This window comes from Pan troglodytes, chromosome 16 (assembly GCF_028858775.2).
Source record: "Pan troglodytes isolate AG18354 chromosome 16, NHGRI_mPanTro3-v2.0_pri, whole genome shotgun sequence".
Taxonomy (NCBI): domain Eukaryota; kingdom Metazoa; phylum Chordata; class Mammalia; order Primates; family Hominidae; genus Pan; species Pan troglodytes.
In genome coordinates this window covers 61244983-61266735 of record NC_072414.2, presented here as the reverse complement: position 1 = coordinate 61266735, position 21753 = coordinate 61244983, and the positions used below count along the sequence as shown (strand labels likewise).

Sequence of the window (21753 nt, the reverse complement as noted above, 5' to 3'; positions counted from 1 at the left end):
TATAATAAGTTACCCTCAGGCTATGTGTATAGCATATGAAATATAAAAGAATTTTGTGTTTAGACTTGAGTCCCATCCCCAGGATATTTATGTATATGTAAATATTCCAAAATCTGAAACACTTCTAGTCCCAAGCATTTCAGATAAGGGATACTCAACCTGTACATGCACACACAGAATTCCATTCCCAGCTAGCATGCTTCCACCAACAGGGAGTTCCAACTTAGAACAGCTGTGTCCCACTCGCAGAGTGGCTGTTAGAGACAGAGTTCTCTCCTCTATATGCTTAAAACCACCTTAGGAAGTAGTTTTATCTCCAGCTACTGGCTACAGAATGAGGGGCTAAGGTGAGGATCCCTCATTTAAGATGTGGGGACCTATCTTTTGTATTACTCAAAGCACCCAAAAGTGCACAATGAAATCTGTTGCTCTAAATAGGACAGAGTTCATAAGACTGTCCTAGAAAACCTTCCAAACACTCAAGGAGATCAAGGTGAGGGCTGCTGATTCCACCCTAATCCAGACAACCATTATTAACTAGTGCAAAAATAAGTTTCTTGAGTGCACCCTAAAGTTCTTTTGCATAGTCTAATCATTTCCTGTTGCAATAACCTCTTAGGTATCACAAGCTAAATATTCTTAAACATTTAGTTGTACTTTCTCACTCAGCCAAACCTGTTGTTTACAATAAGCAAAGATGCTCTGTGTACCAGAATATCACAGAATGCCATGGGAGAAAAGGAGTTCTAGTGACAGAATAAAAATTAAAGGTCATCTATTATTTGCACTGCATTCAGTACTCATAAATTCATTACTTAAGGCTATCTAGAATGAGTAGGTTTGTATTGTGGCTTTCAGGGTCTGTAAATTATGAAGAACAAGGAGAGAATACAGAAGAGGTCTTATAACCTTTCCTCTCTTTTTATTTACCAACTGCAAGATTGGTGGGAGGGGGAACAAGTTCCGTACTTGAAAACATTCCCCCATAGAGAATTAAACCTGAGGTGCTAACTAAAATTATTTCATTGTCTTCTTAAGTAATGGACTCATTAATTCTCATTGATATTGATTAGTGCAGGAAAATGCATTACATTCTAATTAATGAGACTGTCTTAGTAAAAGGGGAAATGTTGCATAAAGTTAATTTGATTTTGTTAATTATTTTATTAATGAAAATGACTTTACATGAAGTTTGAGATAATCTACTACATTAACAAAATCCAATATGGGAAACAGGCCTCTTTGGTAACGCTCTATTATCCTGAAAAAATTAAAAGCTATTGGCAAAAAATAGGCAAAGGAAAAGATGGCTGTCTCCTTAAAACCATTCTATTTACTGCAAAAGTTTAAAAATTAAACTATACTGTACTGACATATTAAATGGAGGAACTTCATTCCTATCAGATATAGACCCCTGGAGGCAGGTACACATTGTGCAGTAACCTGGACCTTACCATTCAATCTATGGCTTGGCTCTTTACATAGTAAATATTCCTTTTTATAACCTTGACTTTTTAGCTGTATCTTTTTTAGAGATTTCATTGGGGTGACACCATTTGTTACTTTATATATGTAATATAAAGGGTCTGCTTATGTGTTTTTTTAAACCATATTAAAATTTTAAGGGACTATCAGGGTCCCATAAGTCAACATAAAATTAGCAGGCACATATAACACATAACTTACCTGGTGCAATAAACTGTTTGACATTGGTGAATCTAGACTTATCAGCCACATTCGCCATAAAGCAGCCCTTTGGCACAGTCCAGTCATTAGGCTTGTTTTTGTCTCTGTCTTCTGCTGTTTCATATACCTCTATGTGAGGAGGTTTCTCAGTTAGATTCTTGCTGTAATGACTTAATCCATACTGTGCAATCTGGATTGGATAGAAATAGCCTTGAGGTCCCCATTGTGTAGATAATGGCACACCTATAAAATAGAGAAACAAAATGAATAATCATATCCAGACATTACAAGCCTATTCCTAATACCATTCCTCACTGATTTACTTCTGGGGGATCTTACAGGGTTATCAGGAAGTTGTGGGCTTCCTTATAATACTGCTCTCATAATGACCAGATCTAGTACCAAATTAACCAGATGTGAAAAACAAAAATTAAGTATTCTTTCACTCTCATTCATTATTTGTTAACAAATAGTGCAACGCTATAAATTACCTTTTAAGGACTGGCTTTTTGTGTGTGTTACTTTTGCTCATGGCTACAGATGTCATGTTTCATAATCCTGTTTCCTACATTCAAATTCTGCACAATTTAGATGCGTATAGCTAATGTCACCACAGTTCTATTTTCAATATTAATCCTGAAATTTTCTTAAACATTTATACTTAACAGTCAAGTTACTACATACTCATCTTTCCCTCCAATGTCAAAGTGTGGTCTACTAATTAGGTATGTCATCTGATGGTTAATGTATTTGCTTAAAAAGCCAGTTGTGGCCAGGCACGGTGGCTCATGCCTGTAATCCTAGCACTTTGGGAGGCCGAGGTGGGTGGACTGCCTGAGCTCAGGAGTTTGAGACCAGCCTGGGCAACACGGTGAAACCCCGTCTCTACTAACATACAAAAAGTTAGCTGGGGGTGGTGGCAGGTACCTGTAATCCCAGCTATTTGGGAGGCTGAGACAGGAGAATCACTTGAACCCAGGAGGCGGGGGTTGCAGTGAGCCGAGATGGCGCCACTGCCCTCCAGCCTGGATGATGGAGCAAGACTCTGTCTCAAAAAAAAAAAAAAAAAAAGCCAGTTGTGACTTGGCAATTTAAAATATAAACACAGCTTGAAATTCTTTTTCATATCTTTCCTGTTAAAATGTAATTCTTAAGAAGTGTTTTTTAAAACATGAATTTAGTTTGTATATTTTACCACAGATTCTTGAAATAATTCATTAATGGATTACCTTATGTAAAGTTCTAAGTACAACTTTTAAATGTTGGGTATTAGTGTTTTTCTTAGTAATTTACTACTTAGGAGCTACAAATCCTACATTTACATAATGTTGTATGGTTGAATCACGTATGTATTGAGAGATAAACTACTATCTGTAGTTCTAAAATTAATAAGAATCTGATGAGCACAGCAGAGACTGGGAATCTACAAAATTTTATGTGTTTTGTTGTAGATTCAAAACAATGTTTACAGAATTAGGTAGGCTACAGATAAGCTTTTTAACATTTGTACCTTTCCTCCAAGAGGGGGATCCCCTCTGTAATTCAAATAGAATTATTATCAATTAATAAAAGGTGGTTTATACAACCTCATTAAACATGAGTGGTGACTACAATAATGTGCAACTGGCACAAGAACTGGGACTGATCAATGAAACCAAGTAGTAGTCCAGAAACACATTCTAGTACTCCTAAGAATTTAGTATAATGACGAATATTCCATCAAACTCAGTGGGAAAAGAGATGATTCAATACATATTGGGGAAAAAGGTTTAAAATTAGGCTGTGACCTTGTACCATTTGCCAAAATATAAATCAATTTAGCAGAACTAAAAAAGTTAAACGTAAAAAAATGAAACCATAAAACTATCAGAGAAACTAAAAGTGAAAAGCTGATCATAATGTGGTGTGGCAAGTGCCTTTCTAAGCATAAAAAGAAGAGGTACAAAGATCCAAAAAACCCCATAAGTTTAATAAATGGAACTAAAAACTTCTAAAACCAACAAATCATATATAAAATGAAAAGACAACCAGATTGAAGAAATAGCTCTAACAAATATGAGTACTGCTACCCTTACTACATAAGTTCACACAAATACATTTTTAAAAAACTCCACTTATCACATTCGAAAAAGGGGTAAAGAACATGAAAATACGGCAAAAAGCATAAGAAAAAGATATCTGACCTCACTAGTTGTTAAAGAGAGAAAATTATAATATCCCTCTGTAACCAACAGACAAAAAAACAATGTTCCATGATGGCAAGAGTTGGGTGAAAACGGCACCCTCATACTCTGCTGCTGGAAGCATGAGCAAGTTCCACCTTTCTGGAAAATGGCTGGCAAAACAGTACAAAGGTTTGGCAGGTTATTTGACATGGCAGTTAATTATATTCTCAGAATAGGAATACACTACAATGAGAATAAAATTAAAATAGCAAATAAAGATTAACAATGAAAATCTGTAACATTTATAATAGCAAAAAAATGGAAATATAGTTAGTCACCCTTTGTGCTACCAAATACCAGATTTTATTCACTTGATCTTAATTTATTATATATTTAAAAATAACTGAAAGAATATTACTGGATTGTTTGTAACACTAAGAAAGGATAAATGTTTGAGGTGATGGATACACCATTAACCCTGATGTGATGATTATTATACATTGCATGCCTGTATCAAAATATCTAATACACCCCATAAATACATACACCTACTATGTACCCACAAAAATTAAATATAAAACATTAATTAAAAAACATAAAAAACCTGGAAATGACCTAAGTGTACAACTAAAGAGAAGGGTCTCATACATTACATATATCATGGCATGTCCTTACTACAAATATTAGTTATTAAAATGTTCAATAAATATTCAGTGAGGAGAAATAGTTGAAACACGTTAAGTAGAAAATATCAGAATAAAAATTGACCATACAGTATGATCTGAATTTTTTTTAAAGATGCATTTCTACTATGCAGCCATAAAAAAGAAAGAGATCACGTGCTTTGTAGAAATATGGATGGAGCGAGGGGCCATTATCCTTAGCAAACCAACGCAGGAACAGAAAACCAAATACTGCATGTTCTCACTTCTAAGTGGGAGCTAAATGATGAAAACACATGGACACATAGAGGGGAACAACACACATTGGGGCCTACTGGAGGGTAGAGGGTAGGTGGCGGGCGAGGATCAGAAAAATAACTGATGGGTCCTAGGCTTAATACCTGGGTGACAAAATAATCTGTAAAACAAATCTCCATGACATGAAGTTACCTATATAACAAAACTGCACATGTACCCCTGAACTTAAAAGTTAAAAATAAAATAAAATAAAATAAAATAAAAATATATTTCTACAACAACAAAAAGAATGGGGAAAAAAAGTCAAAATATTAATAGTGGTTATGGGTACTTTTTACTTTTTTATTTTAGAATTTAGGCACCTATTAATTTCATGCATTTAAAAAACTGCTGAAAAAAAGGTTTGACTCTGAATATCTTTGAAATCTCTATTACTCTCCTGAATCACTGTATAGTAAACATCATTACGATTATGCTAAAACATATGTCTAAGTACAAAGGCCTCCAGAGAATATATAAAAATAATAATAATTATATTGAGGTGGTAAGAGTATAGGTGAATCTGGTCGCTTCTCTCTTCTAAACATTTGGTAAGGATATTGGCCAGGCACAGTGCCTCATGTTTGTGATTCCAGCACTTTGGGAGGCTAAGGTGGGAGGACTGCTTGAGTCCAGGAGTTTCACACAAGCCTGGACAACACAGTGAGACACTGTTTTTACAAAAAATAAATTTTAAAAAATTAGCTGGGCATGGTGGAGCATGCCTATAGTCCCAGCTACTTGGGAGGCTGAGGTGGGAGGATCACTTGAGCCTGGGAGATCAAGACTGCAGTAAGCCATGACAGTGTCACTGCACTCCAGGCCTGGGTGACAGAGTGAGATTCTGTCTCAAAATAAGAGAAAAAGATATTATAAAAAATTTATCTAAGTCGTAAAAACAAAGGAGAAAACTCCTGCATCAGATATGTAAATTCCAATTTCCAACTGGATGAATAAACACACCATTAACTTCACAGACATGGGTGGGCTATAATCCTTCGGTCTGTGGGAGTCTGAAAACATCCACATGGTCACCAAGTGAGCACAAACTTCTTTCCAGAGCAAAAAATATATATTTAGTTAGTTAAAAACTTATTTCAATACAGATTTTAAAATACTAAGATCTTAAAATCACTTTATAACAAAATGAGGAAAGTAAAACCCAAACCAAGAAATCTCAAACATATTAAGCTCTTTCCTCTGTTTAAGTGATATACTTTAAAGTCAAATTCAATTTGGCTTTCTGGTTTGAAAAGCAAATTCCAAAGCATATTAATTGTATCCACAAGGAACTCTTACTGCCCCAGGTTTTAAAGACAATGAAAAATGTAATAGACTAGGAGTTCAGTATAAGTCCAGAGAAAAAGCATCTACATATTGTCTTGTTCTGAAGACTTGAAACCTCCTTCCAGAGATGACACCTGACTCATTAGGTAACCAGACCACACTGGTACATTGATGGGTCCACTGGATGGTCTCTCTCCCTTTCCCATCTCTCACAGGATTCTAGCTATATATTTTAACGCAAACTTCCGGAGAAACAGTGCCTTTACCTTACTGGTGAGAATTTTAGATTCTGAGTTAGGTTAATAAAATAATTCTATTTGCCCAGGTTTGGTCTTATGGCAGCCCTTAAGTCATAGCATCTAGAAAGTTGCCCTAGGTTCAGGCTTAACCTGTTCCTCCCTGCTAAACTAGAGTGATGAAAGGTCTTTTGACAGTAAGCTATGTACTTGTTGTATAATTAACAACATTTTCTTATTCCTCAACACAATCATGCTTGAAAAATGCAAGTGAAGCAGACAGATACCAACCTTCAACCCCACTTATGCACTTGACTCTGTCTCGGACTTCCACATTGTAGCCTTCAAAAGACATAAACACACCATCGGGGTGATAGGGGGCTCTCTGTGCATAGACTTTGGAATAGCTATGAGAGAATTCAAACCGATCATAGCCATCATACTGAACCACCTTTCCATAAACATCAAAATATTTCTCAACCCAAGTGAATGGAAGAAAGACTTCGTTCCCCTCTCGTCTCCCTTTAATTGTGTGTTCATCATTTATGAGACAGTCAATTTCTTCATATTTGAGCCCTAACACCTTACTTCCCACATTGCTATTGAAGCCCCCAACAACAGGGGGTGCTTTCTGCTGTTCCTGAGGGAATGCTTCCTCAGACTGTTGTTTGGCCACGTGGTTCATATAGTTGTTACTCTCAGATGCTGCTGCTCTTTTTTCAAACCCATCCACTCTGAAGCCACTACTCGAACGCCGTGGAAACTGGATCGCTTTGTCACTGGAACACTTATTCCACAAAAGTACTGTGACCAAAGTGAAGAGTGCGCAGATAATAATCAAAGTCTTATAGTTGACCCGAGCTGCCAAGCAACGCATATTCAGACCATACCTATGGAGGCAAGAAGAAAAAAAATCATGCAAAGATGTACTACCGGCATTTCATAGGATAAAGTTTTCTTTGCTTTTTTTTTTTTTAAATGTTGAACAACTGTATTAGGACAATTTTGGATCAGATTTAAAATTGCAAACTCAAACTTTTCAGCACAAAAAAAGGTAAGAAGTGCTTCCTCCTTTTGGTGAAATCCTTAGTTAGCACAAGCTTCTAAAGCAGAGATGTTCAAACTTTCTTAGTTTGTGGCTCCCTTGGTATCTCAGTAATTTTTCACAATGCCCCCTAGGCCAAAAGAAATACCTAATACAGTTTGAGTATGCTGTACCCAAAATGCTTGGGACCAGAAGGGTTTTGGATTTTGGATTTTTCTCAGATTTGGGAATATCTGCATTACACTTAACAGTTCAGCACCCCAGATCTAAAATCTGAAACGCTTCACTGAGTATTTCTTTAGAGCATCACGTTGATGCTTAAAAAGTTCTTGATTTTGAAGCATTTTGTATTTTCGATTTCTGAACTTGGGATGCTCAACATGTAGCATTTATTTAATAGTTAGGGCCAAATAACTACTTATGTACAAGTATTTATGTCCTAACACCTTAGTAGCTGTCTGAAAAAACACAGTAGACCTTTTCAAGGTAAACACCAACATCCATGTTGCTAAATCCAACAATGAATTTTTAGTGCTCATCCTACTTGACCTCCTAACAGCATAAAATAGTCAATGGCTCTTTCCTTCTTGAAACATTTTCTTCCCATGGTTTCTAGGGCACCATTCTCTTTTGGTTCTCCTAAAATCCCACTGGCTGTTCTTCTCTTCTTTGAGTCTTCCTTTTCATCTCCCTAATTCTTAAATGTTAGAGTACCTTAGGGCCCCAGTCTTTTGAACTTCTTTATCTCTATTCACTCTATTCACTTTGATCTCACCCAACCTCATGCCTTTAAATACAAGGCTGACTATCCCCAAATTCTCTCGCCAGGCCAGGTCTTTCTTCAGAGCTGCAGATACGTATATCCAAATACATATATCTTTATTTGGAGGTCAAATAAATTTCTGAAATAACATCCAAAACTTAACTCCCAATCTTTTCCTCAATCTGTTCCACCCTTCCTACTGCTCAGACTAAAAATCTTGACCCTTTCTTATTCACTCAATATCCCATAAGTCAGGAAATTCTGTTGGCTCTACCTTCAAATTATACCCAGAATCTGACCTCTTTTCACCAACTACATTGTTACTACCATGTCAGAATCACTGTCATCTTTCACCTGGAACACAGCAGTTATATTCAAACTGGTCTCTCTCCTTCTACGCTTACCCTACTACTCCACCCTCAAGTCTATTCTTAACACAGCAGTCAGAATGATGCTCTTAAATTTAAGTCAGATCATGTCATTCCAGTCCTGATGGGAGGAAAATGTGATGCTGTTGCTTCTTCTGGCCATATGGTGTATGAGCCTGTTGTGATTGCAATGCAAGTAGTCCTGGGTTACTTTTTGCTGGGATGATTGGGAAACATGGGAAATTATGGATAGTTATACGTATAATGTATGATACATTTCAGCCTGATGAGAGTAAAGGGAGTAGTTTAACTGCCGTTTGCCACAGGAGCTCTGTAATTTATTGTATGGTGTGAATCAACAACTAATTTTATCGTTTTTAATCCCCCCTTCTCATTTTCCCCTCAACCCTTTTGGCAGCAATGATATATTAAAAAAAATCAAATGCTAAACTTCCGTTTCTCAAGAAGTTGATGGTGAATGTGTAATTCATTCATTTCTTTTACTTCCAATGGAAGGCAAACTTTGCACCCTTCAGCGTCTGAAAACAACTGTATTCTGCTCTCACCCTTGATTAATAGTTTGGCAGGTTGTAGAATCCATGGTTGCATATTATTTTCTTTCTAAATGTTGTAGGCAATACTTTACTGTCTTAAATCATTAAGAGTTATTCATAAGGGGTTTGATTTCAGTCTCTTACTTGTTACTATGTGTGTGATTTCTTCCGGGATCTTTGTTTATCCTAGGAATTCTGCAGTTTTGAGATGTGTCACAGTACCATGTTTGATTCTCTATTTCAGTGCTTGGTGTGCCCTTTCAATCTAAAAACTTGTGTCCTCCTATTCTTGTTTAATAGATGTAGTATCTTCTTGGATCTCTGAATATATTAGATGATTTATTCTTCTTTTTTTAAAATAAAGTTCTTTCTTATTAGTTTTACTTTTTCCACTGGCCATTTTCCTGGTTATTTAGTCTTTCATGCCATTAGTTTTTCCTACCATGCCTGGTGATCTTCGGTTACTCATTCACATTTAAGGGAGAATGACTCATTAGCCAACAAAGATTTCCTGTGTTATTTTGAAGATAGTCTGATTTTGGCTAGATTGTTCCCCTGGAGGGGATAAAAAGAGGGAGCTCTGTGTGGGCTGGACATAAGCTGACTGGCAGTGTTCCCACAGGGTGAGGGGGTGGGGAGCCAGCAGACCTTTCAAATGCCAGAAAGAAGATGGTGTTTTCTCTTTTGTTACACGAACACAGCACACACTTTAGAAGCCTTCGTCTTTCTCATGCTCTGTAAAGAAAATCTGCCTAGTGTTTGCCTGGGATTCTTGCCAGCTATCTGTATTCAAGTGTAGGGGTGAAAGAGGTATGAGGAGGGGAGAAGAGGGTATAGTTGGGCCTACTGGTACTCAACTAGAGATCTGGAAATCTGTTCAACTATCATCCTTGGGTAGTCCTCCTATTTACTGTTACTGGCTTCTTCATTTCTGATTTTTAAACATTTTATTTTGCTGGGGCATCAGAAGGGAAAGGAGGTGAATACAGATTTTAAGAAGTGGAAACCCAATAATACATTTTTAACCCTATTAACTGAGAATAATTCATCATCTGCATTATTACTATGAGAAACCAAAGTGTGTAACAAACAAAACTTTAGAAGTCATATAAATTGAGGGTTTCCTTATATTGCAGTGGGGGCAAACTGATAACACTAAATGGTGTTTTTTTTTTTTTTAATCCTTCATTAAAAACACTTACATGTCAACAGCTGAGTAATCTGTCAGCTACGCCTTACATTTTGACCAACTAATATAGAAATATACAGCTTTTTATCCTATCTTTGAGAAGTGCCCTTCCTCCACTACTCGCATGCCTGCAACCCTGCTTATGGAACAAGGCTACTGATATAGTTTGGGCATTTGTCCCCACCCAAATCTCATGTTGAAATGTAATGTTCAGTGTTGGAGGTGGGGTCTGGGAGGAGGTGTTTGGATCATGGGGGTGCATCCCTCTTGAATGGCTTAGCGCCATCCCCTTGATGATGAATGAGTTTGCGTGAGATCTGATTGCTTAAAAGCACTGCCCATACTCCCTTGGCTCCTGCCCTGGCCATGTGACCTGCCTGCTCCAGCTTTGCCTTCTGCCATGAGTAAAAGCTCCCTGAGGCCTCCCCAGAAGCTGAGTGGATGCTGGCACCATGTTTGTATAGCCTGCAGAATTGTGAGCCAATTTTAAGCCTCTTTTTTTTAAAAAAATAAATTACCCAGTCTCAGGTATTCCTTTACAGCAATGCAAGAACAAACTAACACAGCTACCAATATGTTGAAGCACACGATGGGAAAATAAAGAAAAATCAAATTTAAAAACTTCCAATAATCCTTATGTCCAGGTTTTATTGTCTGATGCCATTCGTTACTAAAGACAATCAGGGCTTCTTAAAGAAATGAGTAATTCCAGGTCTAGGGATGGGACACCTTGCCACACCAGAAAACAAACTTTCAACTACCAATGAGATAAAAATCAAGGGTGTCAAAAAAGCAGCAGGAGACAGATAAAATTAGAAAATTATTGCTAATTGCTAAAACTGAGAGTGACAGATATATTGGAGGTTCAGTATACCACTCACTATATACTTTTGTTTAAACATTTCCATAAATATATAACATCATGGCAAAAAGACACAGGAATCAGTCTAAAAGGTCCTCTTTCCTATGAGTCAAATTTGTAATAATTATGAGTGAAGTAGACTGAAACACAACGAAGCAATAAAAATCCATGAATCTGCAATAATATTTAAAAAGGAGAAAGCCAGCAAAAAACTTACCTAATCTTCTGAGCTGACAAAAATTGGCAACTGAGTGAAAAAAATTATTTACTTGTCTTTGTAGGAGCAACCATATTTCAGAACAAATCAATAACCCTAGTAAATAAAATACTCTGTTTTGCAAAAGCCTATCTAATAATAAGAAGTAAATTTTTTTAAAAAAATCAGAAAATTAGCATTATGTAATCCCTCATGATATTACAGATTCAGGCAAGTGTTAAATGCAGGTATATGTTTGCCATGACCTAGAGATTCATACTGTGCAAAGTAACACCAAATACGTTATTTTCTAGTTGAAAGAAGAAAAAGATTAAACTTGACAGTGAAAGGATCAGATAGTCATACCCTAATTCAGTGGTCAACTTTAGTCTCCTTAATTGTGACCCATCCAGAAGCTGTCTCCTGATAAGTCATAATAAAAAATATATCACTTACCATACATTCCAGCCCAAAATGTTTCACTTAGATCTCTCAGGACATAAAATTTAATCTCTGGTTAACAGGAAATACAAGGGATAGAGGAACAAGTTAAAGGAGGAAGCAACCAGACACTTCTGGAAGGTGAGACATCCTGCAGGACAGCTGGTCCTGTCTCCTCAACTCAATAAGTGATATGAAAATAAAAAAGGAGGGGGCTGTTTTGTGTGTGTGTGTTTTTTAAAGAGACTTAGGGACATAACAACCAGATGTGAAACTTGGTTCTGGACTGGGAAATTCAACAATGGACTTGATAAAATGGAAAGATACTGAAATGAAGACTGTTAACTGAAAAATATAGGTTACAGAACAGCACATTTAGTATTATCTTATTTTAAGTAAACAATGCATATATAGGTCTTTATTTTCTAATTTTCCATGACCACGCTGTTTTTTTTTTTTTTTTAACTATAAAAAATGGCATGTGCTTGCAGTCTCAGCTACTTGGGACTGGGGTAGGATCACTTGAGCCCAGGAGTTCTGGGCTATAGGGTGCTATGCCGATCGGGTGTCCACATTAAGTTTGCCATCAGTATGATGACCTCCCGGGAGTAGAGAACCACCAAGTTGCCTAAGGAGGGATGAACCAGCCCAGGCTGGAAATGGAGTGTGATGATCAGTAGTGGGATTGCGCCTGTGAAGAGCCACTGTATTCCAGCCTGGGCAACACAGCGAGATCCTGTCTCTTAAAAAAAAATAATGAAAAACTAAGAAGGGCAAGGTTAACTTTGTTAAAATATTGAAAGAAAAAAATGTAAGTCAGTTAAAAATTTGTAGAAAATTTTAGCTTTCGAATGGGCACGGGTTTTTTTCAGAGGGGCGGGGATGATAAGAGAGATCGAAGGAGGATGAAGAGAAGGAAATCTCTGAGTGTTGACATACAGTATTAACTAAAAAATAGGCTCATCTAAAGAGAAACTCAGTAATTTCATTATAATGTTGCCAAATTATAGAAAACTGACACAGACACTCTGAAATTTCAAGAAGTAGATTGCACTGACATTCTGCTAGGTATAAATGATGGTAACTTTGAGTGGTGAGAGGCTTCCTACTTATTTTGAAGCTTTTGCCACATCTACAAAATAGATTGATGTTTTAGGTAAAACAAACAAATGAAAAACTCATAAATTAAAAAAAAATCTTGAAACCTCACCTACTGCTGACCCTAAAGATTTATTTCATTAGAAATAGAATCCAATAAAAATCAGGTCTTATAACGCTGGAGATCTAAAACAGAAAATGTCATGCAGTAAGCATCATAAAGAAACTGTGGAAAAACTTCTTTGTAGAAATAGTTAAAAATTAGGGAAAATAAAACATAACTCTTAGGGTTTTTTTTGGAAAGCAAATTGTTCTATTCTAAAGTGATTTGCAATTCAAACATCTTTTCTGTGATACTTTACTTTTCAGATTTATTTTCCTAGTTACTTCAAGTAACTATTAGAGTAATTCACTAAATATCAGGAACTATGGATAGCATCATGAGCTTTCAAAATATGAAGGTTATATTTCAGTAAAGAACAACCTTTCAATAGGTTTTTTAAATATTCATTTACATTGTTATTGGCTTTTTTTCCCTCTGAATAATGTAGGCCAAGGCTTCCCTGCTTATTATTTCTCTTATCTACTTACACATCTATTTATGTTTCCTATAATTCCTTGATTGAGAAGAATGCTTACTCTTAATTAAAAAATAATTTATTGATACTGAGTGAGTAGATGAAATAGTAATTGCTCAACAAATAATCAAACTCACTGATTGTTTTGATCAATATTTGTTCAGCAGCTACTATGTGGCAGGTAAGGCATTATCCATGTCTCTAAAGGACAGATTCGCAGGCAGAAAAAATAATAATGCTAAGATTTAAGAACTGTAAAAAAAAAGTTATGTAGACTATGCTATAAAACACCTTAACCTTTTAAGGTGTTAAGAAAAGCTTCCAGGTAGAATGAATTGAAGATTGACAGTTAAGCATGCTCCCAAGTCAGGGTATTTGCACTTGTCATTCCCCATGCCTAGCACTCTATTTCCCCAGATATCCATTTGGATGGCTCTCTCACTTCATTCAGGTCACTGCTTAAATGCCAATGTATTAGAAAGGGCTTCCCTGGCCACCTTATCTAAAATACCAGTTCTCACCCCATCATTCTCTAGGTCCTTACTCAGTTTTATTTTTCTTCATAGCATTTATCACCATTTGACATATTATACATTTAAATTATTCATCCCCAATCCACTAGAATGCAAATTCCATGAGGGCTGGGGTTTTGCTTCTCCTGGCCACTGTTTTATCCCCAATACTTAGAAATGCACCTAGCTTGGCTCATGCCTGTAATCCCAGCACTTTGGGAGGCCGAGGTGGGAGGATCACTTGACAAGGTCAGGAGTTTGAGACCAGCCTGGTCAACATGGTGAAACCCCATCTGTACTAAAAATACAAAATATTAGCTGGGCGTGGTGGTGTGCACCTGTTGTCCCAGCTACTTGGGAGGCTGAGGCAGGAGAATTGCCGTGAGCTGAGATCGCCATTGCACTCCAGCCTGGGCGACAGAGTGAGGGGGCAAAAAAAAACTGTGCCTAGCTCAGAGTAGACATTCATTAACGGTTTGTTGAATAAATGAACATTGTTAAATATTCTTTCCTCTCCGTTGCTCCCTCCTTTCCTTCCTTTCTTGAAAGGAAGCAAGCAAGCAGGCAAGCACTTGGCCTATATAATTAAAAAGATAAAAAACAGACATTTGAACCAGACAACTTTGTTTTCTTTCCAATATTTGGGTATTCAGAAATTGTAATCCAAATAAAAACGAACATAACTGACATAACAGAATACGGACTGTGATGGTGTATATTGGCCGATTTTAAAACAGATTTATAATTTAATTACTGCTGTTAGTAATGTTCCATCTGTTTACTGCTTAATAGACCAAGATTTAAATTATACAGTCAAATTGTTAAATATCCAGTGATAGATGTAACTCAAAGGAGAACTGCCTAATATTTTTGGTTGTTAGGATCCTTCCAGTAATATAAACAAGTAGAATTCTCTGGTAGCTACTCACAATAAGGCAAAACAGGAAGGAAATTTTGCAAGTCCCTTTTATTTTTTAGTAACAAAATTGAAATGATCTGTGATACAAGTGCTCATAATACTTCAAATAAGATTGTATTTCTAGGAAAAAAATCCCAAGGAAACTGAGTAGTGGGTATATATATGGACATGCTTTATGTTACTGAATTCTCACAGTATTTCTAATATTTTCTCATAATTATATCTGTTACGGTGATCTGTGATCAGTGATCTTCAATGTTGCTATTTTAATTGTTTTGGGGTACTATTAACTGTACTCATAAAAAATGGCAACCTTTATTGATAAATGTTGTGTGTGTTCTGACTGCTCCAATGACCAGCTGTTCCCCGATTGCCTGTTTCTGACCTTCTCCTTGGGCCTTGCTATTTTCTGAGACACAACAATATGGACATTAGGCCAATTAATAACTCTACAATGACCAGTAACTATTCAAGTGAAAGGAAGAGCCACATGTCTCTCACTTTAAAACAAAAGCTAGAAATGATTAAGCTCAGTGAGGAGGGCATGTCTAAAGCCAAAATAGGCTAAAAGCTAGACCTCTTGTGCCAAAAAGCCAAGCTGTGATAGCAATGGAAAAGTTCTTGATGGAAGTTAAAATTGCTACTCCAGTGAACACATGAATGAAAAGAAAGTGAAACAGCCTTATTGCTGATAATGGAGAAAATTTTGGCGGTCTTAAGGTCAAACCAGCCACAATATTCCCTGAAACCAAAGCCTAATAATCCACAGCAAAGCCCTAACCCTCTTCAATTTTATGAAGGCTGAGAGAGGTGAGGAAGCTGCAGAAGAAAAGTTGGAAGCTAGCAGAGGCTGGTTTATCAGGTACAAGGTAAAGCAGCAAGTGCTGATGTAGAAGCTACAGCAAGTTATTCAGAAGCTCTAGCTAAGATCATTGATGAAAGCAGCCACACTAAACAGATTTTCAATGTAGACAAAGCAGTCTTCTATTAGAAGAAGATGCCATCTAGGACTTTCATAGCTAGAGAGAAGTCAATGCCTGGCTTCAAAGCACCAGCTGACTCTCGTTAGGGGCTAATGCAACTGGTGACTTTAAGTTGAGGCCAATGCTCCTTTATAATTCTGAAAATACTAGAGCCCTTAAGAATTATGCTAAATCTACTCCTCCTGCACTCTATAAATGGAACAACAAAGCCTGGATGACAGCACATCTGTTTACGACATGGTTTACTGAATATCTGAAGCCCACTGTTGAGACCTACTGCTCAGAAAAAAAGATTCCCTTCAAAATGTTACTGCCCATTGACATGCAGCTGGTCACCCAAGAGCTCTGATGGAGATGTACAACGAGATTAATGCTTTATCCATGCCTGCTAACACAACATTCATTCTGCAGCCCATAGATCAAAAAGCAATTTGACTTTCATGTCTTTTTTTTTTTTTTTTTTTTTTGAGATGGAGTCTCACTGTATCGCCCAGGCTGGAGTGCAGTGGCATGATCTCGGCTCACTGCAACCTCTGCCTCCCGGATTCAAGTGATTCTTCTGCCTCAGCCTCCTGAGTAGCTGGGATTAGAGGCATGTGCCACCATGGCTGGCTAATTTTTATAGTTTTAGTAGAGACAGGGTTTCACTGTGTTGGCCAGGCTGGTCTCAAACTCCTGAACTCGTGATCCACCCACCTCAGCCTCCCAAAGTGCTGGGATTACAGGTGTGAGCCACCACACCCAGCCAACTTTCAGGTCTTAGTATTTAATAAATACATTTTGTAACACTATAGCTGGCCATAGATGGTGATTCCTCTGATGGATCTAGGTAAAATAAATTGAAAACCTGCTGGAAAGGATCCACCATTCTAGATGCCATTAAGAATATTCATGACTCATGGGAGGAGGTCAAAATATCAACATGAACAGAGTTTGTAAGTTGATTCCCACCTTCATGGATGACTTTGAGGGGTTCAAAACTTCAGTGGAGGAAGTAACTACAGATGTGGTGAAAACAGCAAGAGAACCAGAATTAGAAGTAGAGTCTGAAGAAGGGGGTGAATTGCTGCAATCTCATGCATGAGCAAAGAAAGTGGTTTCTTGAGATGGAATCTACACCTGGTGAAGATGCCATGAACATTGTTGAAACGACTGGCCGGGCGCAGTGGCTCACGCCTGTAAACCCAGTACTTTAGGAGGCCGAGGCGGGCAGATTACCTGAGGTAAGGAGTTCGAAAGCAGCCTGGCCAACGTGGTGAAACCCTGTCTCTACTAAAAATATAAAAATTAGCCGGGCGTGGTGGTGGGCACCTGTAATCCCAGCTACTTGGGAGGCTGAGGCAGAAGAATTGCTTGAATCCAGGAGACGGAGGTTGCAGTGAGCTCACACGGTGCCCCTGCACTCCAGCCTAGATGACAGAGTGAGACTCTGTCTCAAAAAACAAAAAAGAAAAGAAAAAGAAATGACAACAAAGGATTTGGAATATCACATAAACTTAGTCAATAAAGCAACAGCAGGGTTTGGGAGGATTGACTCCAATTTTGAAAGAAGTTCTGTTGTGGATAAAATGCTATCAAATGGCATGGAATGATACAGATAAATCTTTCATGAAAGGAAGACTCATTCTATGTGGCAAACTTCATCGTTGTCTTATTTTAAGAAATTCCCACCACTACCACAATCTTCAGCAACCACCACCCTGAGCATTTAGCAGCCATCAACATCAAGGGAAGACCCTCCACCAGTAAAAAGATTATGACTTGCTAAAGGCTCAGATAATCTCTAACAATTTTTAAGCAATAAAGTATTTTTAAATTAAGGTATGTACTTTTTTTTTTTTTTTTTTTTTTTTGAGACAGAGTCTTGCTCTGTCTCCCAGGCTGGAGTGCAGTGATGTGATCTCGGCTCACTGAAACCTCTAACTCCCGGGTTCAAGCGATTCTTGTGCCTCAGCCTCCCGAGTAGCTGGGATTACGGGCATACGCCACCACGCCTGGCTAATTTTTGCATTTTTAGTAGAGATAGGGTTTCACCATGTTGGCCAGGCTGATCTTGAACTCCTGACCTCAAGTGATCCTCCCCACCTTGGCCTCCCAAAGTGCTGGGATTACAGCTGTGAGTCACTGCACCCGGCCAGGTATGTATATTTTTTAGACATAATGCTATTCTACACTTAACAGACTACAGTACAGAATAAACATAACTTTTATAAGCACTGGGAAACCAAAAAATGTGTGTGAGTCACTTTATTGTAATATTCACATTATGGTGGTCTGGAACTGAATCTGCAGTATCTCCAATGTATTCCTATAGTAAATTATATTATTTGAATTTCATAGATGAAAAGACTAAGGCATAAGAACCCACAAAAAGATTTACTAAAGGAAAAGAACAGGAACAAAGCCAAGACGAGAACTTAAATCTGATAAAAAATTTTGTGCGTTCCCTACTTACAGATGATGAAACTAAGGCATTGTGATGTTAAGTAATTTACCTGAAGCCACATGATTATTTGATGGTTCACATATCTAGTATTAAGAATGGTATTTTAACTCCAGTTTTTCAGTCTGACTCCAAAGGCTGTGCTCTGATATGTCACAGGGTATCTTAGAACAGATATATAAATATTATATTTCAGAAGCTGAATACTCCCCTTCCCCAGAAGATTTTAACTTATAACAGGTTACTAGACTGCGAACTGAATTCAGACATTCACAGGTCTTGTTTTGGTTAAAGTTTAATTTTACCATAAATCAACAGTTCACACAGGTAAACATAATTTTAGGAAAAGTTATCTAGTTGTTCTAAAAATGTATTAGCATTTCTGAATGAAGCTACTGAAATTTTTGAATTTTCTTTAAATCTAACAGTATAATTAAATGCCATATTAATATTAGAAAGGGACAGAAATGAGAGTCATGATTGTGAATGTTATGTATTTTATTCTAAGAAAGCTACCTGGTCCCCAGGTGGCTTAGAATAATTAAGCTCTTGACAACAGGATCCTCACTGGCCCCACAAATCCAGCAATAGCTTACAAATGCATTATAATACCTTATTTCTGTCATAATTATTATGATATTCTGGTATAGCTCGTTGAAGCAAAACCTTCCCCATGTTAATCTGAGGCTTTGAAAATGTACTCATGTTCTGAAAGCCCCAAGGTGGCAGTATATATGAGTAACTAACAGTACAAGAAATTAGGGTGTAAAAAAGAAGAATCTAAAGATAAAGCTATTTTTTGGGCTGGGCATGGTGGCTCACGCCTGTCATCCCAGCACTTTGGGAAACCAAGGTGGGAGGATGACTTGAAGCCAGGAGTTCGAGACCAGCCTGGGTGACCTGAGACCCTGTCTTTTTTTTTTTTTTAATTATTTTATTCTATGACTTTTTATTAGCCATAGCAAAAATAAAAATAATAATAAAAAAAGGCAAGAAGTCAAGGGGAATAAAAAGCTTTAACTTTTTTTTTCTACTTAGTTTAATTTCTGGCAAGAACATATAATCTTGAATACAGATTGTAATTACCCTTAGAATGAAAATCACCAGTGACACCAAAGGTCAAATCTATTTGCTCATGTCATGCAACACAAATTGGCTTTTTTTTTTTTTTTTGAGATGGGGGCGGTCTCATTAGTTACCCAGCCTGGTCTTGAACTCCCGGGCTCAAGTGATCCTTTTAGCCTCCCAAAGTGCTGGGATTACAGGTGTGAGCCACTGAGCCGAGCCAATAAATCGGCTTTGAAGCTATGAAACGAAAAAGCAAAACAAAAATAAAAAATTTCAACACTATGGAGATAAAGGAGAACCATCTAAGGAAAGCTAATTTTATTAGCCTTTAAAGATAATGTATAAATAAAAATGCAGAACAGAACTAGAAGTTGGGGGAAGACACATTCGTGGTTATTGCACTTTACTCATAAGGAGACCTGAGACCACCTGGTGGCTTCTATTAGCTCAGGTGTGGAAATTCATATTCTAAGCCTACTGGGCCTCCTACCTGACATACTTTTGTAGGAAAATCTTAGTCTTACCCCTAACAGGACACCAAAGCAATTCCAGTTTTCTTTTTTTCTTTCCTTTCTCCTTTCTTTTCATTTCTTTCTTTTTCTTTCTTTTTTTTTTTTTTTGGACAGGATCTCTCACTCTGTCACCCAGGCTGGAGTGCAGTGCCATGCTCATAGCTCACTGTAGCTGCAATCTCTTGGACTCAAGTGATCCTCCTGCCTTAGCCTCCTGGGTAGCTGGGACTACAGGTGCACACCATCATGCTTGGCTAATTTTTATTTTTTATTTTTATTTTTAGTAGAGATGAAGTCTCACTATGTTTCCCAGACTGGTCTTGAACTTCTGAACTCAAGCAACACCCCCTGCCTCGGCTTCCCAAAGTGCTGGGATTACAGGCATGAGCTACCACACCTAGTTCCAGTTTTCTTAACTTCAGCAACCATAAACTAGGCAGAAAGAATAATATGGTGAACCTTTAAAAAAATAATTTTAAGAAGTACAGATGTTGACTGGTTCCAGACCAACCACTTTTTCATACTAGTAGAAGGAAAGTTGTTTGCATCAAAGCACTAAATTAATCAAATAGAAAAAGAAAATCCTCATCAATTCCTACAGCAGTTAATGACAATGAGCTAATGAACAGACTAAATTCAATGAATGAAGCATTTTACTTAGTATTACTATATATCTATAGTATATAGATATATAGATGCATAGCTTAGCTTAACATCTGATACTGAGGAAAATAAAAATATATATAGAAACGATTTCCGCTCTCAAATAACTTAGAACCTTGAAGATACAAGACTTGAACATACAGAAAACAAGTGAAAAAAATCCACATTGAAAAGGTGGTAAAATAAATATAATAATTGAATTTGAAAATCAAATAAAAAGTAGTGTGGCAGGTAGTTTAGTTAGGAAAGGGAAAGATACTAGAAAGTGGTGCATGGGGAGAACTTCACTGAAGTTCACTTCAGTGAAGCCCAACTTCACTGAAGCCCAACACAGATGGTATATACTGGTCTCCAAGAGAATATTAACAACCATTAAGTGAGGCCCTTTTCAAACACAGGATAATGAACTTGTAGCTATGGATTTCCTTATCTACACTGCAAAGTACTTTTACATTCATTTCTTCATTTAATTTCTGCAACAATCCAATGAAATGGTCAGGAAAATGAGTGCTATTTTACAATAGAAAATACTAAGGCTCAGAAATTGATAAGGTGGTCTTTTGGTTCTAAGCTTTATCAGACCAGTGATTTCCAAATCCAGATAATTAAGTCTCATCTGGACTGGGAAAAGACGTTTCAAAGTCTTACACAAGTGATTCTGATGATTAATTTGGTCTGAGAACCAATACAACTGGCTCTAAATTTCACTGGGCATTAGAATTACCTAGAAGGTTCGTTCAAACACAGATTGCTGTTCACAAACCCCACAGTTTCTGATTTACTAAATCTAGGTAGAGACCTAAAAACCTGCTTTTCTATCAAGTTCCAGGTGAAACCTATGCTTCTGGTCAGGAGATCACACTTTGAGAACCACTGTAATATACCATATGCATAAAGTAGGTACTATGTGCAAGTGGAAATACATATGCTGCCCAAACTCAGAACTATCTTAGGCAATTCTGAAAATTAGGGTCACTAGCATATTGATTTTTGCAGAATAATTAGTTTGTGCTCCAGTGAGAATGACTTTAGTTAACTCTTCAATCAATTTACAAAGCAGTGATTCAAGAGTTAGCTAAGCCCTAAAGTCATGCTTGGAAAAAATTTGTAAGTTTTGGCTTTTGCCTGTATGTTGCAGAATCTCTCAGCTACAGTATGTTTTGAAATAATTCTTTTAGAAGGGTAGGTGGGTGGTATATATTTTGAAGTCTTGCAGAATTGAAAAT

The 21753-nt window shown here is 37.2% G+C and overlaps 1 protein-coding gene across 2 annotated transcripts in view; it reads right to left on the bottom strand.

The window, feature by feature from the left end:
• GLCE (glucuronic acid epimerase) overlaps positions 1-21753 on the bottom strand; it is a 111654-nt gene that overhangs the window by 9191 nt on the left and 80710 nt on the right. For both annotated transcript variants that reach the window (XM_001174876.6, XM_063794182.1), the window contains 2 exons: positions 6625-7223; positions 1687-1929 (listed from right to left, as the gene is read on the bottom strand). In XM_001174876.6, the coding sequence (XP_001174876.2) occupies positions 1687-1929; positions 6625-7210 (829 nt within the window). In that variant the 5' untranslated portion in view covers positions 7211-7223. The remainder of the gene's footprint in view (positions 1-1686; positions 1930-6624; positions 7224-21753) is intronic.